The sequence below is a fragment of the Carassius auratus genome, chromosome 44 (genome assembly GCF_003368295.1).
Source record: "Carassius auratus strain Wakin chromosome 44, ASM336829v1, whole genome shotgun sequence".
NCBI classification, from domain to species: Eukaryota; Metazoa; Chordata; class Actinopteri; order Cypriniformes; family Cyprinidae; genus Carassius; species Carassius auratus.
In genome coordinates, this window is record NC_039286.1 from 1,792,326 (window position 1) to 1,819,199 (window position 26,874).

A 26,874-nucleotide genomic window follows, 5' to 3' on the forward strand; every position below is an offset into this window, starting at 1 on the left:
AAGCCCAATATTGTAATGCACAGAACTTGATTCAGCTATAATATAAAATATGTGTAACTTAATTTTGTTCTTGGGACAAGAGTATTGTTTTTAATGAATGTAACATTTGACATGTATTTTATGTTGTAAATATACGTTACGTTACACATTTAATTACTGTTTCAGAATAATTGAATACTGAGGTTAATGTCATTTTGATTCCTCAGATTCATAAAATGCATTAAATGGAAGTCAGCTATAACAGTTAATGCGACGCGCAGACCACAGACTGTAAAAAAACAGGTGCAGACCCTCTCAACCTCTCGCTGAACTGAAGCATTGAATGGCGCTAAAAGCGAGTACGTCACAGCTAACGTAGAACTTCCGGTTTAAAAAAAAAGTTGTCAAATCGTCGGCCATCTTGGTTCCTGTAACAGCCTGAAATAAATTAAATATTACGACGAACCGGACTACGCTACGATTTCATCACGTAAAGTGAGTATAAAAATTATGTTATTTGCTGCGTTACTTTTCTATTGCTATCTATAGCTTGGTTTGAATGAAGCAGAAGTCGTTTTGAGCTCGCGGTCTAATAAAAGTTTTCATCCAATGGACGATTGTTTTGGAGGATGAACATAGGCGCCATTTCCCTCCTCGCTCTCTGAAGCGCTTATTGGTGGCTAGTGGAAGGGAATGGAGGCGGTCAGGAAACTGTTGGACGTAGGTCACCATTTTGGCTCTTGAGTGTAAATGACTTCTATTGGCTCACTGGTTCATCCTGAGCCTAAATGGTGGCAGTTTCTTAACTACCAGAACCCTTAGAAACCTTGATTGGTGGAATCTAGTCCGAGGTTTGATTGGTCTGAAGGACAGAGCCAAACGTAGTCTTTATTGGTTAGACTGTCTTTACACCGCTTTACAAATATTTTAGGAAAACTCACTCAGAGCCTTCCAAAACCATCATTTCACTTCTCCTAGTTTGAGGGGAATCGGTCATTGCGGCCTGCTAACGTAGCGAGCACTGTCTCTACCTTTATGCCGCTCTTTTTAGAGTCCTTATCTGTCCGCACAATCTTACCGGCTGTAACGTTAGATATTTTGAGATGTAAATCAGTCTCACAGTAAAAAAAATAAATAAATCGGTCACTATGGGTTTTATGAACAATGTTACACACACACACACACACACTGAATGTTTGCTTGGTTTCAGTTAGCATGTCTCCGGGTAGCCTGCAAATGCTTGTCAACTTCGTTAATGAAAAAAACATTTGTGGTTCATATCGATATCAGTTTGTATAACGATTCATCAAAGTTATGAGAAGTATATTTGTGTGTTTAATTTATTCGTGTTGGAATTTATTTCGTGTATTTTCATTTTTCAAAATGTGCGGCTGGGTCATACATTGCATAAACAAATACGCTTCTAATTGTCACCTATGAAAGAAAATAAAATACTCACGTGGTAAAACTAGATTCAGCAAAAATCTATCATTTTAAGACGTAATTGACATGGTGTTAATTTACCAGGTTAAATGTAGGTCAATTCATAGCACATTAACTCACTATTTACACACCAGTCATCAGTGAGTGTTTCAATGCAGCACTTAAAAGCAATATCATTGCGTATTGACCTTGATTTTACAAGAAAAGTAATGACATTCATAGCAACTGTTGCCACAATATTTCTGTACTGTTGCTGTAAATAATTTACCTGCTTTCCAGATGTATTTTAACAACAACAAAGTATAGGACGGATTGTGCTGCATTTGTTGTTATGTCTTTCATCTAATTTCATATAATTTTAAGCTAACCCCTTAATTTTGATGTACATCTCTCACATAAGTTAAAATGTCACGTTTTTGTAAAGAGTAAAGCGTTTCCAGACTTGGTTCTTTGTGGAAAATAATATGAAATCTTAAATCTGCTGTGCATCAACTGAATTTGGGCGGAAGGTGCGTAGGCTGTTTTGCATGTTGTGACATGAAGTTTCTGGAAATGAAGAGACTAATAAAGAATCAAGTGATGTTAAGAAAGTTAAGGTGCAATGATTGCATAAGCAAGATTTTGAGGGCAAAAAAGTCTATTGACAACAGTATGCAGATAAAAGCATCTTAAGCAGAAGTGACTTAACTCCAAATTTCCGATTGCATAGATTAGAAATAACTAGATTTCTGGTGAAAATTAAGTGTCAATTAGCGGAACAGTGTTAAATGTGACTGCTCCAGATGTGTTATTCTTGTACTAATAACCATAATTAAATGAAAAAATAACAAATAAGCATAAGATCAGTTGCATAACTTGTGTAATGTTTTGTCACATGAGATTGTGCTGTAAGGTTACACGTATTCGAGGTTAACCCATTCGACATGACCCTTCAGGTCAACTTTATATTCATTTCAAGACACAGTTAAGTGTTGCGTTTAGGTTTCATGTGCTGCATTGCATGCATGTTTCTTGCACTCAAATGAGACTGCAAGTCTGACCTGAGTGACTTTCCACTTTAAATCATGCGGCCGGCTACAGCATGCGGCACCCTCTTTGAGACCACCCTGAGCCAATCACTGTTCATGGGCTCATTTGCATCACTGCACGCCTGGCCATTCCGCTCCTCCGAGGGGCGGGCTTTAGAGACATTTGGTTTGACATTGTAAATAAGCAAGGGACAGTTGTTTGAGAAGTCAGTTGCTCTGTCCAGCTCCGTCCAGCCACAGCAGGGAAGACGATCTGCAGGGGACAGATTTTTAAAGGCTTGCAAACCGAGACGATCCTCCGCCCTCCCTGCCTCCTTTTTGCAACTTTCTGCTGATTTTGTCTGGTTGTTTTTTTCTCTCTCTTGTTCTTTTCATTCCCTGACCCCTATGCTGCTGCTCAAGGTAACTTAAAACAGGAAGTTGAGTGTCTGTTAAAGGGGGCGGAGTGGAGAGGGTGAGCAGGGAGGAGGGGGATGACACAGCCTACAGACGGCTGGCTCGGCCAATAGCAGCAGAGACCGACTCGGGCTCATTTGAAGAATCCAGCAAAGGGGCAGGATCTTGGAGACAGGCGGACCGAGAGTATCGTTTAGCAAGCTAGATTGATTACAAGTCGAGTGTTAAAGGGAAAACAGTCAGAAGATTTTTGCCCCGACTTGTTCTGCTGCTCTGCATTGCTCTCACACTTTTATTTCTTTTCATCCATCCCTTTTCTCCATCTCCCCTCACTTTCTCGCCTGTGTTTTCGGTCACTCGTGCCGAGGCAGGGGTCAGCTGAAAGACAAATAGTAGGTTTGCCAGGCAGAGGCCAACTCCAGGCTCTAGGCGGCTTCAGGGGACTCAGACAGGGGAGGAATGGGAGTGGGTTGTGTGTTTAGGAAAGGGGGAGGGGGGTGGCTGAAGAAGATGGGCTGGTGGAAGGGGGAGGGGTCGAAACAGGGGGGCGGTAGGTGATCGCGCTCCTCTCGGCTCGGGGCTTTGAAAGCAGCAGCAGATCGCCTGTCCCACAGCCTTTTGTCTCCTCCTGGGACAGAGCCTGTGGACTTGACAGTTAAGGAGACTTTCGAGATGTCCTCCTGTTCTCCAGCGCCCACAGCGCAGCGTATGAAGGGCACGGGGTAAGTGTGACTGCGACTACAATCAAACAGTAAAGCTCTCTCTCTCTCTCTCTCTCTCTCTCTCTCTCTCTCTCTCTCTCTCTCTCTCTCGCTCGCTGCAGTAATGGGATGCTTCCTCTGTCCTCCGCTGTGCTTTTCTCCTCCTCCTTTCGTCCTCTACTTTTCCCCTTGCTTGAAATCTGAGTGTACTTCTTTGTGTTTTCTTTCCTGTTCATTTTGAAGTCCTTTACCTGACTACCAATGTTTGACATGAAGTAAACATTAACTAGCTGGAAATTTCACTGGGTTTGTGTAGGGAATTTTAACTTTCCATCATTGAACTGCATGGCGTACTCTTTGGTCGCAGTTGACCTTTAAGTTCAGTTCACTCAGTTGGACTTGGGACTTCTTAAAGGTCCCGTGCTGTCGTGCATCTCTGGTGCATCTGTGTTGTTTACAGAGATAGATAGAGATGATGGCCCTGGTTGCAGAGGACCGCCAGTCCCAGTTCACCTTTCAAGGCCCAGTTTCGTGGCTTGTTTACACTCTTGTGACAGTGAGGCAGAGCAGAGGACATTATGGATGTGGGCTTTACGTGATCGTCATGGATTGGGGTTTATGTGGGGACTTTTAGCCTCCTAGTTCATCATGTACAGATGGCTGTCCTCACACAATGTCTCGTTATGGAATCCGGTCGGATTAAAGTCTCTTTTTCGCTTGTGTACTAGAAAGTTTCCATTAGTGATGGTATTAAGGTCCTTTTGGGGAAAGGAGTTACTAAAAATAACTCTAGGTAGAGCCTTGACTGCTGCTTCTCAGCATGACGTGTTCGGTTAAGATTTTAATATCATTTTAGCTCCTTCCTGTACCAGTTTGCAATGATGTTCAAGGGTAAAATATCACACCTGACTAATGTTTTTGCACATTCCCTCTGGTTGCCGGAGTTTTGCGCTGGAGGTTGTTTTGAAATGTCAGCTTTAAAGTTTACAGTTGGGATTCTGATGCTGGCATCGACACGTCGTCGTACCTTGCCATTGCTAATGGGCCCATCAGTGGATGAAGGTCACAGGAATGTGAGAGCGCCTCCCGCATTTGATCCGTCAGTGGGGATAGTGTGAGACCAAGAGGACAGTGCATCCCTCAGGGGCGCAGACAAAAGGGGGCCATTCACCATCACGCTTCTCTAGGGAGGTTATCATTACACACAGTAGGGTCGCCAAGTTGCTGCAGTGAAAGTTGAAAAACCAGTCTCCGTTTGCTTTCTTTCTGTGCTATAGTGTATATATATATATCTCTCTCTCCCTCCCCCTAAACTGTTTTTTTTTCCCCTTTCTGCTTACTGCAGAATGACCTTGAGAGTTCAGGGACAGCTTCCTGGAGTTGATGCGAGGCTGAACCAAGGGCAACTTTAGAATGATTGATCAATGAGATTAGACACGCATCAGAGTGGCGGTATTGTCCAGCCCCTATGTTTTTGCTCTGAACATTAGAGCAAAACAAGCATGTCTATTTGATGGTTAATTTGTAATTCATTGCTGGCTGCCTGGGTGCATTTTGTTGTGTCCGAGTCGATAATTAGCCAGTAACCACAGTAGACTGTAAAAAAAAAAAAACTATATATATATATATATATATTGTTTTTAACCAGCTGTTATTTCTGTGTGAATGTTTGGGTAGTTAATATGTCCAGGATGTAGCTTTAGAAATGTGACCTTTCTCAGTGACAGAATGATCATAGAAAACAGCTTGACTGTGTTCTATAATTTTATTGAGACTGGTTTTGGTTCAGGGTCTTCAGTAGTGTGTGATAAAGTGTGTATGTATTTTGTGTAATAAAAAGAGTTTGTTTACATGCTTCGTTATATACAAGATTTTGCGTACTTGCGTGAAGCCTGTTCAAGTACATGGGACACAGTGCGTAATATTTAATAAAAAGAGTCTATATGACTTTGCAAAATCCTGACTGGTTTTACCTCATTCTGAGCAACTTGTTTAGATGACATTTTAAAAATACACATTGTTTTATTCTGACTAAAATCGAAATATAAAATCGTAATAACTAAAAATATATTTAAAAGCGCTACATTTTAATTCTAAAATGTGTATCTTTCTTCTTACATTATTTTCTTCACCTGTTCTGAAAAAAAACAAATTCCCTCTGGAATGCTCGATATCAGATAAGATTGAATTACCTCTATGTGCATTCATCATTTGGTATGCATTTAGATGCGGTATTCCTAAACTAGGGGAGGCATGCTGGAAATGAGGGGTGTGTGCAAAAATGGAGATGTATGACAGGATGTTGAGATGAATGTTAGATTTTAACAGCGTCTCCAGTGCAAAGCTGTTTCTTCTCAAATGGCAAGCAGTTCTGTGGTTGAGTTCAATATGGGCCTGTCCAACAAAAAAGCAGACTTTGAAAAGACTTTTTAATTCCTGGCTGTTTAAATTAGGCTCATTTTAGAGGTGAGCTTCATGCCTGAGAGGTATCTTAGATCTCCAGTCAACACAACGGCTAGCATCCACAACCCTGCTATTGTCTTATCAGCACACCTGATTTGAATCTCTCCTGCAGTGGTGGACGAAGTACACAAATCAAGTACTTGAGTAAAAGTACAGATACATATGGTAAAATATTACTCCAGTAAAAGTAAAAGTACTCCTTTTTCAATTTTACTCAAGTGAAAGTACAAAAGTACTCAATTTTTTATGTACTTAAGTAAAAAAGTACTGCAAGATAGATGTTTGCAATTTTACATAGGCTACTTAATTTAATTTTATATTAGCACTTTTTTTTTTATAATCCTACTGCTCAAAATACCTGGGATTTTTTCCAAAATAACCACTATATGGAGTCAAGATATATTTTTGTTGTTGATATGGACTACGCTGATGAGAGTAATGTTCACTGTGAAGCTTACACTGTGATGTACCCGAGAGAAAACAGAGATGACCATCTGATTTTCACCAGTAAGAAAAAAGTATTTTAAAGTTAGTTGTTTTACAGAACATCAAAGTTACAGTAAAGACTAAAAGTTTGGACACACCTTCTCATTCAAATAGTTTCCTTTATTTTCATGACTATGAAAATGGTAGAGTCACACTGAAGGCATCAAGGGCTATTTGAGGAAGAAGGAGAGTGATGGGGTGCTGCGCCAGATGACCTGGCCTCCACAGTCACCGGACCTGAACCCAATCGAGATGGTTTAGGGGTGAGCTGGCCCGCAGACAGAAGGCATGAGGGCCAACAAGTGCTAAGCATCTCTCAGGGAACTCCTTCAAGACTGTTGAAGACCATTTCAGGTGACTACCTCTTGAAGCTCATCAAGAGAATGCCAAGAGTGTGCAAAGCAGTAATCAATGCAAAAGGTGGCTACTTTGAAGAACCTACAATATGACATATTTTCAGCTTCACACTTTTTGGTTATGTATATAATTCCATATATAATTCCACATGTGTTAATTCATAATTTTGATGCCTTCAGTGTGAATCTACAATTTTCATAGTCATGACAATAAAGAAAACTCTTTGAATGAGAAGGTGTGTCCAAACTTTTGGTCTGTACTGTATATATGACATGATAATAAGGCCTGAAATTAGATAGAACATTTTAAGGAAAAAAATAATAAAACAAATTTCATAATGATTTTTTCCTTCTCAAATCTTGTCTGTGGTTTAAAAACACCCTTAGCCAAACGGGGTGCATCTCTTCCCACTGATAATTACTGTAGTTACCATGTTCTGAACATCACATCCTTTCTTTTCTAACCAGATGTAATCTGTATATATATATATATATATATATATATATGTGGCTGAATAAAAATATTTGGACATTATAAAAATTACATCTTAGCACTAACAAGCTTGTTAGCTAGACAGTTAGCATCAGCTAACAATATTTACTTATTTTCAGTACGATGAACATTCATGTCTGTCTACTCGTCTAGTTAATCCAAACAATATACATATGTATAACGTTACTGTCGATAAACAATATAAAAACAGACGTAACATAGGACATTTTAATAAAACTGTTAACATTACCGCAGCGGTGAATTTGAACGTGCATGAGTTATTGTATTTAATCTGTGTTATTTTGTGGGGGTTTTTTTTTGTTGTTGTTGTTTTTTTTTACGTACAATTGATGTGTCTGCATCGTCTGCACTCGAGCATTTGAGTGGGTTTAAATAGATCACTCTTTACAACGGATTTAGTTCCCAAACAACTGACAGTTTTGACCTAAATATGATTTACAGTTACAATAATTAATCCAAAATTTGACATAACTTACTTTTAGCAACATCAGATGCACGCACGCTCACAAGATCATCCGGTTCTTACTTCTGGAGACTCGCACTAAACGGTTCATTTGAATCAGTGAGTGGTAGACTCCAGAACAGCTGCAATCGGATCATTCTAATTCGTAAACAAATCATTTGGTGTGATTCACGATCCGATTTAAAAGTTTATTTTGAAAAGACTCAGTTCGTTCATGATGAATCAGACACCGCTTCTGCGTGTCGGAGCACGTGATATATTATAGGGAGTAACGATATGTTTTATGAAATGTAGTGAAGTTAAAAGTAAGATTTTATGCTTTGGAATGTAGTGAAGTAAAAGTAAAAGTTGCTCAAAATAAAACTACTCCAGTAAAGTACAGATACTTGAAAAATGTACTTAAGTACAGTAACGAAGTAAAGCTACTCCGTTACTGTCCACCACTGCTCTCCTGCACGAGGAAGAGATTGTTCTAAAACTTATGAAGCTGGCCAAACTGTAGTATAAAAGGCAAGTGTTTTGCCAGTAGTAACTGTATGTGAAATTATTATGTTGTGTTTGTGTCATAGCAGTTTCTCCTCCCTCGAGGCCTCAGGCCACACTTTCTCCAACCGTTAAATATCTGCTGCACAACCATCTTAACTCATCTCTTGTCAAGGGGTAATTTGCAGTATCTCAAGTGTTTGATCGTCCCTGATCACACTGAAATGTTCGAGCTTTCCTTTGCTGCAGTCCTCCTGCACAGTGAAAGCCAGGCTGGCAGTGATGTTCTTGCTGATTCAGCCTCTGCTAGCGGCATTGACTTTCTGAGACACAGAGCACCAGCGGTCATTGCCATCAAGGCAACAGAACCGTTCAGGAGAAATCCTACACCACCATTGCATTCTGACTTGATGAAGGACGATTGTGAATGAGAGTTGAAGCACGTGCAATGAGCCTCACTTAGCATTTTGTGTCCTGCCTACAAGTCTGAAGTTCGTATGAATTCCATTGTGAATTTGTGATGATGATGTTCTGTTATGGTTGCAGTTGCAGTCAATGACGTAACACTTTTAATTTATTCATTTCTATTTATTTATTTTCTGTATCTTAATATATTTAATGTTTTCTGTATCTTAATATTTTTTATTTTCTGTATCTTAATAATATTAAAAAATGCATAAAATGGAATTTATACAGTATATGCTATTTCAATACACAACTTTTGATGAACATGTTTTTAAATTCAGAATTAAAATTAATGTTGATATTTTTTGAAGGCATATCGTTTATACGATTTATATATATATATATATATATCTTTTTTACTTTTATAACCTTTTATATCGAATTCCAGTTTGATATGAGTGCATCTGAAAAATAGCGGAGGACACAGTGAGCACAGTAACCCAGTTATGCACTGTAAACATACCAGATGTTTACATGTTTATGTTAAGGGCTTTAAAATAACTCATAAGCAATGTTCCCTCTGAAATTTGTTTTTTTCCTTTTCTCTGTTGGGCGGACATTTCGCCCCCTGAGCAAAAAGTTTCTTTATACCAGACCTGTACAGCAAACACACAAACTTTAATGTGCCATTTATATTTGATTTGACCCTTGATGTAACTAAATGATGCACATCTTAGGCCTGGTTCACACGGGACGATTTTAAAATTGTCGGCCGATTTTCCAAATATGAGAGACCCCACACACAGCGATAAAAAATCACGGGTTTAACAGTTTTGGTCGTTCCGTGTGTGGTGTGCAGCCACACGGCAATATCAACTCATCACACACGAACCGATTTGACTCCCGAGCATTCCCAGGTCAGACGGGAAATCTCGCAAAATCCCTCGAGATCAAACGTGACTTCAGAGTAAACAATCATGGCGGACGAAGAGGATGCAGTGGCCATAGTTTGTGCTTTGTTTTTTAACGAAAAAAAAACATAAGAAAAACAAGAAAAGGCGATGGTCAAAGAGGTGGAGACAACGCGAGCATGGACTATACTTGCTATATCATAATATGGAGATAAGTTGTTGTTTTCTCTCATAGAAATGTTGTTACGTACTACACAGATTAATAACCGTTGAAATAAACGTTCATATATTCGTTTCCATGTACTCTGGTGGACTGCAGTTGTGGATGTAGTTATGCTCATCGACTTTATTTGTATTTGTTATATTATTATATACGCCGGCTGTTTTGATTTTGTTTCCCGGTACTATCACTGCCTCGTCACCTCACTTTCTGATTGGCTACACGCCACAGTCCACAGGCTGCGTGATTGTTTGTCCTCGGGGGACACCACACACGAGACGAAATCGGGCCAAATAAATCCAACATGTTGGATATCCCCGATTTGAGATCGGAGCGGTCCCGACATTCTTCCGAGCAGAGGAGAGCAGTCTTAACACACCACACACGGCAGGAATATTTGATCAGATTATTTTACGATAATCGGAGCATCCTAAGATTGTCGGAAGGGGTGAATCGGGGCTAAAATCGGCCTAATTATCCTGCCGTGTGAACCAGCCTTTAGGTTACCTGAGTAAACATGTTTACAGTTCTGTTACCACGAAATTTTTATTAAAAATCATTAAAAGAAAAAAAAATCTCACACAGAACAGTTCAGTTCTTTATTATAATATAATATAATATGAACAAAACAAAGCAGATATTGCTCATGAATTCCCTTTTTGAGTTTTTTTTTTTATATATTAGGTTTATAATAAATTATAATATTAAAACAAAGTGAAGCATTTAAACTGATGGAATAGAATCACATGGAATAAAACAAACTGAGGCTTTTAAACTGAGATCTGTGAGCTGTGAGTTCACTAGAATGAAATCAAAGGGTTTTCCCAACTTATTTTTGCGTGTGTCCTGTGCGTGGCATATTATTTCTTCTGCGCGGTCTTCGAGAAAACATTGCTCATGAAGCAGCTTGCCCCGTCTGATGCTCTTTCAGTCAGATTCATGCCTGCTGACAGAGACACTATTTGCGCTATTAAATGTGTTTTACTAATTTATATATATATATATATAATTAAAATAGAAAAATTTAGAAAAAAGCAAGATAGATATTAGATAACGTATATCACAATTCTGATTTTTGGCCATATTGCCCAGACTTGAGCAAATTATTATTATTTCTTGGTCTAAAAATATTTTAACAGTTGCTTCACTGTATCTAGCTTGTTAATATTTGAAAGAACCTTTTAATGATTTATTTGCTTTAACACAATACTAGACATAACCTCAAAAGAACAAGGATTCTACCCACAATGCTACGCCACAGGTACACCTCCGATCTCAGACAGGTTGTGTCTCTCGATCTGGTTAAAGAAGTCAAAAATATCTCCCACTCAAGCAGCTGGTTTAAGCGAGCTTTGATTTAAGCTTTTATTTATGTCTCCTTTAATGGCGTGTTATCTCATTTAATTTGCCTCACAATTTCCCAGGTCCATGACAGTAATTTGCTGCTGTTATCGCCTGTTAATTATCCAGCTAGTTTTCTTAATTGTCTCACTTGAGATGTTAAATGATTATCTTTTATCAGGCCGGAACTAGCACATCCACACTCACAGCTGTACTGCAGAAGAGCATAGTAAGATCGACACCTGATGCTGTTGCTTCCCAGCAGCAGAGCGACTGCCAGTCTTTTTCTTATTAGTAGCATGCATAATGAACTTGATTGACAGTTGACTGCTTCAATCAAGCCTGAAATGAGTCTAGAGCTTATTGACAGCACAATCACATGAATCATTGATTTGTATTATGCTTGTCTAATGTCACCGATCATGATTATTTTGGAGACAAATAAAGACTGTGACACTTAACATCATTTTTATTTTTTTTATCACAGTGTGATTGTAATCATCCTAATCCGTCAAAACACCTAAGAGGAGTAAGAGATAAAAGCAGGTCACTCGCCAGTAATCATGCACGTTTCACTGAGTTGCTTCTCTGTTTGACCCACATAGTGGGGCATCTCGGCAGTCCGACTGCTCCCCCTCCATTTAGCCCTTGGCACTTTGTCTTGTTATTGTATTATGGCTCAACTGCACAAGTCCAAGTACTTTTTTACTGCCTCACTCCGGCTCCTGTGGCACCCCACCCTGCTATTTCTGGCCCTGTGTTTTCTTCGAGAGAAAAAAAGAGGTGCTTTGTAGCGTCAGTGGCAGCGCAAGCTCAGGCAGGCTGCCTGCAGAATTCCTCCCATGCCATAGTAACCTGCCAGCATTGCTCCTCTTGCTTTTTCGGTTTGCATTAGTTTGTGTTTGGATTGCCTCCATTGCGTCAGTGCCAAGCCATTCTGTCAGTTTGGTTCCAAAGATATTTGGGTATCCAGATGTGCACTCCAGGTTTCAGGTCACTGTACTGGAGGAGGACTTTGTTCTCCAGGTTTTTCACAAATGGATTCTTGGCTTAGTTTATGCATGGCTGAATTGACCAATCGCCCCATCTACAGTTGCGCCAGGCATTTTACTGTAGTGACGCACAGCTATCACACATCATTATTCAGACTTCTTCAACCCAAACTAAACAGTTTATATTGTAGTTTAATATCTCAGAGCTTGAGAAGTTTACATAAATTTTGAGGCTTGTATGTGAACAACATTAACCCTGACTTGTGTTCTTGTGTTGATGTGTTCTCTCCCTCTTTATCACCTAGCAGATCTGGAGATGTCGGCAGACTCATTTGGAGCAGGCGGCAGCGATGCCCAGCAGAGCCTACAGTCCTTTTGGCCCAGAGTGATGGAAGAAATCAGAAATCTTACCGTGGTACGGTTTTCTCCTCGCTTTTTTACCTAGCTTATCACTTTGATAAAGTATAAACACTGCCTTTCTCAAAACAAACCTCAAAAATTCTTTACTGAAAAATTGAAGTCAACTATGTAGAAACTTACCAAGAGTCTACCACTGTTCATTAAGAGGAATTATGAATGTTATTGTGAATTCTCCTCTAACGCACTCTCGCACTGTTTCAGAAGGATTTCCGTGTGCAAGAGCTTCCTCTTGCCCGCATCAAGAAAATTATGAAACTGGATGAGGATGTGAAGGTAAGAGCAGCCGAGCTGAATCAACACAATCACTCTAAGCTGATGGCAGCATACTTCCTGTCTTTAAATTCTTGAGAAAGCAGCAACCCAACGATTGTCTGCTGTTACATCTCGTGGCAAGTTGCGTCAATAACTTTACAATGCTAAAACTATGGCTAGCTTCACTATTACTATTGCTCCTACTTGAGGAGTCTTTTTTTTAAATCTTTAGCCATAAGTATTGAAGTTATGGATGTTTTGCAATATTTGTGCTATAGATATGAATCAAATCACTAGGGGTGTGCACAGATAGTCGAACATTCGAATATTCGTTCAGCTTTTATTATTCTATAAATAAAAATGATATTCGAATTTCGCTATATTTTTGCTTGCCATAAGAAAAGAAAAAAAGAATTCCACAATAAAACCTAATTCGGTCACTTTCTGTGATTCTCCATGGCATATTTGAAGATGTATGCAAGCAAAAAATTATTAATCAATGAATAAGAACTGCGGTCTTCCACAGTACTTCAAATATGCCGTGGAGAATCACAGAAAGTGACAGAATTCAAGAACAATTTTGCTACATCTCTCAAGCAATGAATAAACACCGCTAACTTGGAGAATGCAGTGAAAACTCTTCTTCTCGCATCTGCCCTAGACCCTCGGCACAAACATCTCAGGTTCCTCCACGAAAACATTAGAGAAGTAAGAAAAAAAACTTTTTGAACATTATCAGAACATTTTCCTTGATGCGAGTGGTGCGGATGCAGCCGCCGCCACCAATGATGAAGAGGATGCAGTGCCCACTCGTCGGAAAAGGCTGAACCAGTTCTTCAGCGATGATTACAGAGAGTCCAGCTGAGACCAGTGGGAACAGTTCTTGCTGAAGCCAAGTATTTGACCAGATGAGCATCCCATTCAGTGGTGAAACGAAAACACGAAGCGCTTCACAAAACTTATTCGCTTAGCACAGCGTTATCACAGCGTTTTCTCCGCGGCCGGCCTTATTGTTAATAGACTAAGGAGCCGACTTTCCCCCAATCATGTTTACATGCCTGTGTTTCTTAACAAGAATATGTAAAACAATAGAAAAAAAGATTTGCTGAAAGTTTCAAAGTTAAGTGTAAGCAACATTCTGTACAATAGCCTAATTGCTGCAGGCTGCTTTACGTTTTTTCTTTGTTCACTTTTTTCTTTTTTCTTTTTTTTTTGCTTTTAATCTGTAATTTTGTTTGTTTGCACACATTGTTAAAGGTTTTCAACTACAAAACACAGCTTATTGTGTGTAAGCTTGTTCAAAAAAGGCAGAAACAATAAATGTTTGTCTCATTAAACTTAATTTAAATAAACGAATATTCGTTTTTGTGAGCTCAAATATTCGAATGTGATATTTGCGGAAAACGCCCATCCCTACAAATCACTTGGCTTGAGGATTGCTGCATCTTTAATTGCCTATATTGCCTGCCAAAATAATAAAAAATCCCATAGATTTTGATGAATATTGCAGAGCCTTTTCTAGAGACTCTGTGGGATAGTGAAGGACCCAAATTCAGCAACTGAAAATGTTCAGCCAAAAAAAAAATCTTTATTTTAAGTTTCATCCAAAACAGAATTCTGACTGTGTCAGCAACTATGTTGTGCACACCATGTTGATAAGCTACAACATTACATTACATTTTGTCATTTAGCAAATGCTTTTATCCAGAGCGACTGACAAATGAGGATAATGGAAGCAATCAAAATCAACAAGGGGCTATGATATGCAAGTGCTATAAGAAGTCTTAGTTAGCTTAAAGGGATACTCCACCCCAAAATGAATTTTGTCATTAATCACTTACCCATATATCATTTAATGCAGTACATGTAACAAGGTTTTGTTTTTTCAATTATATAAAAAATAAAAATAAAACCGATAGAACAGAAAAAGAATAGAGCAAGCTTGTGTTAGCTTTTTTTTTTTTTTTTTTTAAGAATAACGACAGGTAAACGTGTCAACAGTCTGGGCATACATCAATGCCCAAAAATTATTATAGAATAGTGATATATATAAAAATTGTTCAGCTGAAATATTGATTCTGTAGATTGCCAATAAACTTTTCCGTCCCACTTTATATTCAGTGGCCTTAACTACTATGTACTTACATAAAAATAAGTACAATGTACTTATTGTGTTCATATTGCATTGTAAAACACTTTTACTGCCATTGAGGTGGGATAGGGGTAAGGTTAGGGAGAGGGCTGGAGGTATGGGTAAGTTTAAGGGTGGGTTAAAGTGTAAAGTATGGGTCAACAGTGTAATTATAAATGTAATTACAGAAATTAAATACAGATGTAATAACATGTCATTTTTTTATAAATATGAGTACAATGTAAAAACATGTATGTACACAATAAGTACATTGTACTAAATTATTAATTAAAATGTAAGTACATAGTAGTTAAGGCCACTTAATATAAAGTGGGTCCAACTTTTCTATTAACTAGTGTTCATTTATGACATTGATATGACACTCTGAACTGCTTACTAAGTTCAATTACCCTGATTCATTTAACAAAACTTTTATTTTTGGTTTAATTTTTGGCTAAAGAAATATATAGTAGAACAACACTACTATGGGATCCTTTTGCTTACTCCACCTAAACTGACCCAAAAGTAATCATCAGAACATGCTAGGAATCATATGTCGACATGCTAGTATAGATATCTGTGATCAGTGGCCTCAAACCTTCCATTTCACCCTAGCAAAGATATTTTTTTCAGCATATACAAATTAAATAATCTATATATGATCAGTTTAATTCACAAACCGCCATTAATGAAAGTATGGATTTACATTTTCCTAGTTTACAACAAATCAAAGTATTTTCCAAATGAAAAGTTCATATTTTCATTGGCTACAGCTGCGGTGTAGTCTGATTTGAACCACTACAAAAACAGTAATCTATTATTTTTTTGAACCTAATGAATAGAAAAACTATTAGATCCAGTCATCTGGCCATTTCCCTTTGAAACAGTCTGATATTTGGTAGTGTGCAAACATTGAATAGACTTTTTCAGAGGACTAAAAATAACTTCTCACATAACAACCTCAGTTCCATGTATTGCCAATATTTTACTCTGTTTGCCAGATCCTTTAACAAAGCAACATGCACATAAACAAACCTTCAAGTATAAATAAGAACATGGCATCAGTACTGTTGAGAGAGCTAGAGGTCGTTTCCAGAGTGCTATTTGCCAAGTATTGAGTGGCGTTAACACAGAGATGCCGTTTTAGTGTGGTTTCATAGAGCAAGAGAAATAAAAATGATTAGACATAAGGTTTGGTGTTTGGTGTTAAAAGTGATGGTTTAACACTTAAGAATGAGCTGGATTAACTCTAAAGCAGACAGATATTTCCTCCTTATCTTTGTACTCAGTTGAACAATACAAAATATTGTGATGTTGTGGATGCCACAGGGTATGATCTTCCCACACAGCCTTAGCTGCGTGGGAAGCAGGGATCAGGTCAGACGCTCAAAATAACCTGCAGCTTAGAGTGGAAAGAGAGAAAAGCCAAAGCAATTAAGAGCTCAGGAGCAGTGGCATGGACAAGACCCCTGGGTCAGTCCTTGATGTAGCCTCTTAGGCTACTACATATGTCCATCTGTCTGATGGCAGGCCGAAAGATGATGGGCATGGGTATAGTGAGTGTCTGGATAAGATTCTATGTCATCCTTTTATTTCTGTATTAACTTGCTTTGGTAATCCTCCATAGATGATCAGTGCCGAAGCACCAGTGCTGTTTGCCAAAGCAGCACAGATCTTCATCACAGAGCTCACTCTCAGAGCCTGGATTCACACTGAGGACAACAAGCGGCGCACACTACAGGTCAGTCATGTTCATTCTCAACTTCCCTTTGACCCCTTGCCCTAGCCAGCTGAGATAAACCAGTCTCCTCTGTGACAAAATTATCTTATTTTGTGTTTGAAGAAGACTGTAAATGATAGAGTGAAGATGGTGGGTGGGATCAGGAAGTTACCCTGAACTGGTTTTAAATTGGGGTCACCTGTACAAAAGTGCCACCCTGTATTTCAGAGCTCTACCTGTTAAGCCATGTGTCCAGTGACCATCCTTATGTATAGTAGTTCTCAATTTAAGACAAACTTGGGTTTATTTCCTGATTCCAACCACCATCTCCCCGATATTATTTCCTGACTGTTTTCCTGACTGTCACATTTACCGTTGCTTGGCAAAATTTCACAGGCAAAATTTCATAGGCAAAATCCAGTCATTTCCAAAATAATAACTGCAACTTGAGTTTTGCTTCAGAGCGAAATGTTCAAGTTGGACTTGATCACCAACAGAAATCTGCTTAATTTGAAAATTTCTTCTGTGTGAGATGTGCTTCATACATCACTACACTATTGACAATTGATCTACACACACATCTCCACACTCTCTTTTTTGCCTGTAAAATTTAGCAAAAAATGTGTCTAATACGACTGCTGCTTTAGCCATTGTTCCTATTATGTTCTGTACTCCGTGTGAATAGGTCCAACCCCAAACCATTAAAGCAAAGATATTAAAAAAAAGGTCCCTCCTAATACAACGTGTACTAGAGTCATGACACAGCTTGTCTGTTTATGGGAAGAGCCCCCCACAGGCCCCCCAAGGCTTATCTCTGTTCCACTGTAGCGTAGAGTCTAAAAGTACATCTACCATGACCCACTTACTTTTTTGCCACTGATTTTGCCTCCCTGTGCTGTAAAAAAAACACTGTCCTGGTCCTTCAATGATACTCAAGTGGTCCCTTAATGCTTGGATTGAAAATGAATAATAATAAAATCTATAAAATATTAATTATTAAAAGATGTATAATTTTTTATAGATTATTATTATTATTATTATTATGTGACATTTAAATTACACCAAATAACTGAAAGTGTTAGAGGTGTAAGATTAAAAATATTTGATTTTAAAATGAAATCTATCTATCTATCTATCTATCTATCTATCTATCTATCTATCTATCTATCTATCTATCTATCTATCTATCTATCTATCTATCTATCTATCTATCTATCTATCTATCTAAATATATCTAAATATATTATTGTTGTTATATTGTGTGTGTGTGTATGTATATACGTGTGTGTGTGTGTATATATAAAAAAAAAATATATATATATATATATATATGTATATATAAATATATACATGTTAGGTAAAAATTGATAGCCTGAATGCACTGTAAGTCGCTTTGGATAAAAGCGTCTGCTAAATACATATATATGAGAAAAGCGTTCAATAGTCTGCAGTGTAGCAGCATGTTAACATAGTCTTCTTCTTGCGTGGTGTTCAGCAACAGGTTTTGTCACTGAACAAAGCTGTAATGACTGTTAGACGGTCTCTTTAATATGTAGATGGTATTACTGCTCTCCCTGTGAGCTTGCAGCTGGCCCACAGTTCCATTGTGAAGGCATCACGCCAGTCAGTGTCACCACGACAACAGTCGTCAATGGAACAACTGCATGGATGTGACCCTTCACCACCAGATATTAATCATGGTGCTAAAAATAGCAGCTAGTTTGGGGGGTGACAATGGGTGGTCTTTGCATCCAATATCCTGTGGAAAATACCACCAGTAGATGGTCTGTGGGGTGCAATCGTGTTACCCTTCGCTAAGAACAGTTGATGCAGACAGTGGGACACATTCTATATATATTTTTTTGGATTTGTTTTTGACTCTCTGAACTTGTTTTCTGTTTTCCAGAGGAATGACATCGCCATGGCCATCACTAAGTTTGATCAGTTTGACTTCCTCATTGATATCGTCCCCCGCGATGACCTCAAGCCTCCAAAACGACAGGTGCGGAAAAGACAAGAGCTTCAAGCTGTCAAAATTAATCTGCATCTAACATTTTTTTTCCTTCAGCGTCTGCGAAGAGGAGATGGTGCTGTGTTGTCTTTGGCAGCCTGGGGGCGCTGTAAACATCCTTGACTGGAAGCTGGGTGTAGGGTTTGTGAAGGCTTTCAGTCGGATGTTTGCAGCGCCCTGCTTCCCCTATCTCTGCACAACCAGACATCATATTTATTCATTTCTGGTTGATTTTACAAAAGTGGCCGTAGTGCCATGTGCCTGACTCCAAAAACAACTATGTGCGGTTATGTGCTACAGCACTGGCAGCAGGACCCTAACGGGGTCCGTGTATCTTTTGGTCATCTGATTTTCTACCTAAAAAGAAATAAAGAGAAATGAGAACATTTAACAGAAGCTTTACTTTGAATTTACAATGTAGATTATTTGACAGTCACACCCTGAGCACTTCCCTCAAATGTTTCTGTAGAGAGCATCAGCAACATAAAGATAAACATCTAAACTGCCTTTCAAGAGTCTTTGAGTTTTTATACTTATTGTCATATTTGAGCTATTTTATATTTATCATATTTTAGCTATGAATTATAATTGGGTGTCTATTATATTCATTAAACAAGAGCTTTGGGAATCAATACAACAAAAAAACAACAACATTCCTTAAACTGAACTTGAATTATTTTAGGCACGCCAGGGATGAAAAAAAAAAATCAAATGCGGTTAACTCCAAATCCCACATTGGGAAGACTCAACAGATAGTAAGCACATGCAAAAAGAATGAATTTATGCGAAGGCTTTTTGGTCGTGAGGTGTTTTTGTGTGTGTGACCAGGTGTGTAAACATCCTACACTCTCAGCTGTGACATCACCAAGCTGGGAGAGGGATGTTTACTCTCTTTGTTGCAAAGAAATCTTCAGGAATGGATGACGACGAAACATAAGGATACACTTCTGGGTAAAAACGTTTGGGTATGTTCCTGCTCTTTGTGTTAGAATAGGACAGCTGATTGCCCGCCATTACGCTGCGGTTGAGTGTGGGAGTTCAGGCCACAGACTGCATCTGAAGGTCTCCATTCTGTCCAGCTAGAAGATTGCATTACTCGCTCTGGCTTTGCCTAGAAGTAATTTATCCTCATCCTGCCTCTAGTGTTACAGAGCTAAAATAATTTATGGAGATGTAACCAGCAGATAGGCCTCATGAACTCCTGATTTCATCTGTGTGTGTGTTTATGGGATTGTCGGATGCTCTCTTGCATTTATGAAGGACCTGCTGAGGTGTGCTGTAATATAAGGTATATGTTTCTCTATAATTGTGCCGGTCTGTGTAGGAGGAAGTGCGTCAGTCTGTCGCACCGACTGAGCCGGTCCAGTATTACTTCACTCTGGCGCAGCAGCCCAGTGCAGTGCAGGTCCAAGGTCAGCAGCAAGGCCAGCAGGTGGCTGCTCCCACCGCCACCACACTGCAGCCCGGACAGATTATCATCGCTCAGCCCCAGCAAGGCCAGGTAATTCTCACGCACTTGCCGCAAACCCAAAAACGGAGTACATGGAACACCGCATTAAAACAATTAGCTTAGATATCAAGACTACATTCAAAATCACATAATTCCATTCTATTTCAGTATGTGAAAAGAGACGTATGTCCAAATTCACTGCTTTCATTAAACATTAGGAAAAATGAAAAAAAAAAAGAACAGGTTACTTTGATTGCGTCCCATCCAAACTTCCAACGTTTTAATAGGAAGTATGTCAGCACAGGTAAGAAAACTGGTATGTGGAGGACACTGTTTGTCCTTGTAATTACCCTAGTGCATATTATACTGTAGTCTGGTGGACAAAAGCCTGAAACTTTATCGTACTTACTCTCTCACACAACACTTGAGCCCTGATTACTTTGATCAGCCCATTACAGGATCATTTGAAACATGATTGGTGAAGGTTGAAAGCCCAGAGGGTGTCATTCTCACGTTGCTATCAGGTGAACAGCAGAGAATCCAGTCACTCTCTCATGTGATATCTGTCCAGCTTTTTTAGCATGAACACAGCAGTCCTCTCCACGCCTCTACTTTGTAATTTTTATGTAGGAAACTTTTATTTAGTTAAGTTATACCGGTTTAATTCCACTAGTGTGAGGCTCTTTTTCACTTTCTCTCTGTTCTCTGTGGCGAACCTCATTCTCTCTCAGATCAGTGCTGCTTCAGCAAACTGCTGTTTGCTGACCTGTCAGAGCTGTGCTGCAGTCACCTTTGAGAGCACTTGGGACAAATATATACACTAAGGTGCAACATTTTCAGACCACAATAAAATGAGATTCTAATTCTAATTTCAACCTGAAAATGAAGTATTTTCAGTAGTGGTGCAAAATGTAAAAATGTTAATCTTTTAAAAAAACATAAAATCTTACGGACCTCAAACATTTGAATGGTAGTGTATATACACAGGTAGGAAAGAAATAAAGTGAGAGAAAAATAGTGGTGTAGATTATTTATACACAGGAAAAATGTTGTATGCAGGATTGTTATTAAAAATTTGACAAAACACTTGTCAGATTGTCACCTGTTCTTTCATGTGCTCTGTTCAAGCTCACTTCTGTTCACCCTTTAAGTAAAAATGTATTTTCATTTAGTTTTTCTCTTCAAACCTGAGGACAGAGAGTCGGTTTAGCTTCATCTCGCTGTCTGCTCACTGCTTTGTGCTGCTATATGCGGTCATCTCCCCAAATGCATGTCAATATTTTACACCAGAGCTTGCAATCATCTGCTATAACAGATGCTTCATCTTTGCTGCTGATTTAAACTCCGCTTCAGTTAATGCCCGTTCACACCAAATCTGAAACTACAGAGAGACACGAATTATCAAATATTCACAGCAATTTTTCAAACTTTTATTATTCTAGATTCATTGCAGAATTTTTGCCTTGTAAATAATATGTATTATATATTATCACAGTGTGATATTTCAGGCTTGGTATGAATTCATTTTAAAAAGATTAATGAATGTTTTATGTCATTTCAAAGATATGGATATAGTGCGAATAAGTTTGTGCATACTTCACGTGACATCACACTTTCATTTCTTTTCAGTGCTTTGCCTTTTTTGTTGCTTTTTAAATGAGGTTTGAGTATGCGCTTTGCATGTGCTTGCTTGTGTTGTCAAGTTCACTCTCTCTTTCTCGTATTGTTTCCTCCTCTTCCTCAGGTATTGCAAGGAACCACCATGCAGCAGCTGCAACAGGTGCAGGTTGCTCAATCACAGGCGACCCCTATCACGGTAAACACCTCAAACCCCTGAAAATGACCCCCGTTCTTCCCCAAAAAGTCCTTCTTTGAAGCACAAAGGAGCTTTTTTAAGGGCTTTTTTCATGACAATTGAATAAGAACAGGATTTCAAATCACAGCAAAAATATCCCTGTATGGGTACTATATCATATACCACACATGAAACATTGCAGAAAACAGAAGCAGAGGGTATGATGATTTTATTTAATGTTTTTCTTTAATTTCCTTATCAAATATTCTGGATACGGATATTTTTATTATTAATCTGACTAGTGTCAGTTTTTCTTAATTTGCAATTTACCGATTTTAATCACAATTTTGCATTTGACATTTAATTTCTCTCAATTCATATGGAGTCATAAACGTGTAATTTATAAAGGTGTTTAAAATATAGCACGTCTCACTGCTGGACCGTTAATTCTCTATTTTCAGTACAGTTGTTATAGTCTGTTCTTTATAGATCTTTATATGGTGTCAGCAGTATTTTTTCTCCATAGTGCGGCGTGACCGCAGACCTTGTGTTTATTGATTTTGAGCTCGAGTCTTGTGGTTACTGAAAGTGAGACTTCAAAAGGAACCTTATAACGTTTTGCAATGAGAAAACTGTCATTATATATGAAAACAGCATTTTGCTGAAGTCTATAGCAACATAAAGGACATTAAGGGTTCAGCCAATCAGCTTTGCCATCACAAGAATAATTCACATTTTTAGTAATATCTAAAAATAGAAAGGTTATTTTTCATTTATTTTACGTTTTTACTGTATTTACCTCAAATAGATGCAGGCTTAGTGAGAAAGAAAACATTAAAACATTAAAAATCTTTTAACTGAAGTGGTTAACTAAAAGCAGAAGTTACCATATTCTCTTAAACCAAGAAGATATTTTTCACACAGGGCAAAATTTGCAATTCATATGCCCTCTACTTGACGCTATATGAGGTCACTGTATGTCTCAGGCCAGATAAAGTTGTGCTGCTTAATAAATTGCTGTCACCTATCGGGTGTCAGTTCCTGAAGAAGAGAGATCATCTGTCACATCTCTGCAGTCAGTGCCCAGGTTTCTCCGTTCAACACGAGAGGCCCGAGGTCACAGTCTTACATCTCTCTCCTTTCCTCAACACGGCTACAATTTCACTTTCTTTTGGAAGCCTTCCCAGCCCATAGTACAGTAGTCTGTAATACTAATGCTGGTTCATCTACTCCGGCATATATGCTGAAAGAGACCTGAAAGACACACAACTGATCGAAACTCAACTTGAAAGTAAGTTTGACGCCGCAGTCCCACCTCACGACTTTCATCCTCCCTCTTTCAGAGTGCTCCGGTGACCATGCAGGTGGGCGAGGGTCAGCAGGTGCAGATTGTGCAGGCAGCTGCACAGGGACAGGCTCAGGCACAGGCAGCACAGTCGGCTGGACAGACCATGCAGGTTATGCAGCAGATCATCACCAACACGGGAGAGATCCAGCAGATTCCAGTAAGGAATAACAGGCTTTTACCTTTTGTATTTTTGAAAGCATTATAAATTGGTGATGGGGATTGAAGCACACCTGTGCTATATGAAGACCAGACAAACATGTTTGTTATTTGGTAGGAATGATGTGTTCTCATCATTGCCCTCTTGTGGTGTCCTGCAGGTGCAGCTCAACACCGGTCAGCTGCAGTATATTCGCTTGGCTCAGCCGGTCTCAGGAGCACAGGTGGTTCAAGGACAAATACAGACGCTTGCTACAAACACTCAGCAGGTAAATCATGAAAGATCTTAAAGATGGTCAGCAATATTAGCTCAACTCATGGCCACAAGAGACAAGTCATTATTTATTTAATTCGGTGACACTAATGGTGCAGATGTTACAGTTGAATTAAATTCTTCGGTGTAATCTTGTTGAATTGTTGTTTAGATTTCACAGACAGAAGTACAACAGGGTCAGCAACAGTTCAGCCAGTTTACTGATGGCCAGGTAATGATTTCTTCCACACCAAACCCCTCACCCTTTTTTTATTTTTAAGGCTTTTATACAAACAAACACACACACACAACACACTTTTGTTTAAAGGTTTGGGGTAAGTAAGGCTTAAAAAGTTTGGTGAAATAAACAGTAAAGGAAGTGAAATTGTATCAAAATTAATGGTTAATATAATTAACCTATTTTCCACAACAACTTTTTTTTCTATATGAATATATAAATATATATAATTTATTCCTGTGATGGCAAAGCTGAATTTTCAGCAGTCATTCATATCTCCTGTCACATGATCCTTGAGAAATCATGCTGAATTGGCTCCTCAAGAAACATTTTTTTATTATTATTATTATTATTATCATCATAATCAATAATGTAAACAGCTGCTTAATGTTTTTGTGAAAACTATGATACATTTTCTTCAGGATTCTTTGATGGATAGGAAGTTCAGAAACACATTAGATTGTTCTTTCCTGTCACCTTTGATCAATTCAATCCATCCTTGATGAATAAAAGTATGAATTTCTTTCCACAAAACATACCGACCCCAAACTTTTGCATGTAACATTAAAATATTAAAAAACATATTATATGTTATATTAAAATATAATATAGAATATTCTAATTTTATAATACTATTCTGTATGGAATGTGCTATATACTGTAATTACATTCTCTTTCTGTTAGCCTTTTTTGCACCGCTACAGTTTCAATCCAGATCTCAAATGTCATTTATCACTTCAGTAACACACATCCCTCCCTTTCTTCCTGTGATTCTATAGCAGCTTTATCAGATCCAGCAGGTGACGATGCCTGCAGGGCAGGAGCTGACCCAGCCTATGTTCATTCAGTCCACCAATCAGACGGCCGACGGGCAGGTCACCACGCAGGTCAGTGCGGACTGAGGCTGTCGCCAACCACCGCCTACACTGAAGGAGAGGAGCCACCACACACCAACACCCAGTCCTTCCACTTCCCTTCATCTCATGCCATATTTTGATCAAGTTCTCCAACTGGTTTAATTCAGCAATCAAATAATAAACTTCAGATTTAGGATTCGTAATTTACCGTCCAAAATACATGTATTGCTGAGTTGAGGACTCTTTACTTCAGTGCTGGAATGATCAATGTGTTATGGCAGAGATTTGATTTCTGCCATATTAATTTCAACTCTGTCTTTTGCAATATGGCTAAAAGGTATGAACCCACTGTCTTCCTTGCAGTATAGGTAGAATATGTCCTTGTTTCACAGTTTAACGTGGATATGGGTAGAGATTATGCTTTCAGATCTGTTCAGTGATGGAGACATTAGGGTGAGGTTTGTGAAACCTGAGCTGGGGGGCACTTCTTTTTTTCTTTTTTTATTTTGAGAGATTATGCCATCTCATGATGTGTAGAGTTCTAAACTTGATTTAAAAAAAAGCCATAATCTACACATTCTGTATCTCTGTAGTTTAACTCTGTAATTCTGTAGTAATTGTATTCGTTCAGTTGTAGTATCTTGTATAGTTTTGAAATTTGATAACATTGTATTTGTTAAAGGGCTTCTTATTGTTGGGTTTTGTGTATGCAAAATGGTCCTCTTTGTGTGAATGTGTGTGAATGTGTAATTGATGTGTTTTCCTTGCGTGTTATTTTTGGACCAGTTTTAAAGAGACTTCTTTTGCCCCTTGAAACTGAACTACTCCACTGTTACCTAATTGTAAAAACACCTTAATGAAATAAAACCCCTTTTATATTAACATTTTTAATACCAGTTGTAACTTCTTTTTTTTTTTTTTTTTTTTTTTGAGTACCCTGTTGTTTTGTTTTAGATTTTTTCTTCTTCATATTATAATTGTTGGTCATGTTGTTTTGCATGTAGTTGTGACTGCCAGCATGATATGCAATACCTAGGTACAAATTTTATTTTTGTTCCTTTTTTGTAAACAGACCTTGGTTTGTGAGAAAATAAATACTTTCAAAAAAGTTGGATGTCGTGTGTGCGGTTTTCTGTGTGTGTGTGTGTGTGTCACAGCTTTGTCGGTAGGCTAAGTAAAATATAAGTGCGTGAGCTTCTTGTTGGTATGAGATGGTTTTAACTCCTCTTGCCATGTCCTTGTCTTATTCTACGTGACTAACAAATAAGGATTATTTAGAAATATTTTCATTCGGTGATTAACATGGAGTACATTTATTTTAAACACTGAGGACATTCTATTTGTCTCGAGCTCTGACGTCACAGTTGAGCGTTCCGTTCTGATTTCGTGCTTCACCACACGGTGGCGCCTTTTCAGCCTAACTAGTGCTCACTGCGGGCACATTAGTAGAACTCCAGAAGCATTTCCGGAAATCGGTATAATATATAATAAATGTTATTATTAATACAATTTTTTACTGTAAATTGTGTCTATTATTTGTTGACGTGACACAAAAATAAGTAAACTTAAAACTTAATTATACTGTGCATTCACATCAGACGATACATCTTTCTAGTGCGTTTAAGTAACGTTTAAAGTTCTGCTATTCGGATTTAAAAGTTTCTTTTCAAATGACTTATTCTCATTCTAATGTTTCAAGTCATTTCGTTCATTTGATTTTAAACTGCCAAATTCCGCTAACAAGTTCACCTTCACAATCTTGGATCACATTACAAATTAGGGTAGCTATCATTAAGAAACAGCGAAACATAATTGATGAGGAACATAAGTAATTACCTCCCTTGGTTTCGTTTATTATTCACGTAACAGACTCAATGAACGAATAGTTCCTGAACATGAACCATCGATTCGATTTGTGTGTGTGTTATTGTTTTTGTGACATATCAGGACACAACTCTGTATAATGACATGGGTTTGACACAGGTATTACAGGGAAAGGGGTGACTTATGAGAACATAACCCATGTTCCCATTTTTCAAAACACTTTTTTTTTTTTGAGAAA

At 38.3% G+C, this 26,874-nt stretch overlaps 1 protein-coding gene across 9 annotated transcripts; it reads left to right on the top strand.

The window, feature by feature from the left end:
* The first annotated feature begins 337 nt into the window (after nt 1-337).
* Nucleotides 338-25,855, top strand: LOC113062074 (nuclear transcription factor Y subunit gamma). 9 transcript variants are annotated; one of them, XM_026231620.1, is made up of 11 exons: nt 338-474; nt 12,490-12,596; nt 12,803-12,874; nt 16,612-16,725; nt 18,611-18,706; nt 20,040-20,216; nt 21,910-21,981; nt 23,304-23,465; nt 23,626-23,733; nt 23,890-23,949; nt 24,735-25,855. In XM_026231620.1, the coding sequence occupies exons 2-11, from the start codon at nt 12,498-12,500 to the stop codon at nt 24,855-24,857; spliced, it is 1,083 nt and encodes a 360-aa protein (XP_026087405.1). In that variant the 5' UTR covers nt 338-474; nt 12,490-12,497; the 3' UTR covers nt 24,858-25,855. The 9 variants fall into 9 exon arrangements, with proteins under 9 accessions (XP_026087405.1, XP_026087409.1, XP_026087414.1 ...); XM_026231624.1 differs by having other exon boundaries at nt 12,806-12,874; XM_026231625.1 differs by having other exon boundaries at nt 358-474; nt 12,487-12,596; nt 12,806-12,874.
* The last annotated feature ends 1,019 nt before the right edge of the window (nt 25,856-26,874 follow it).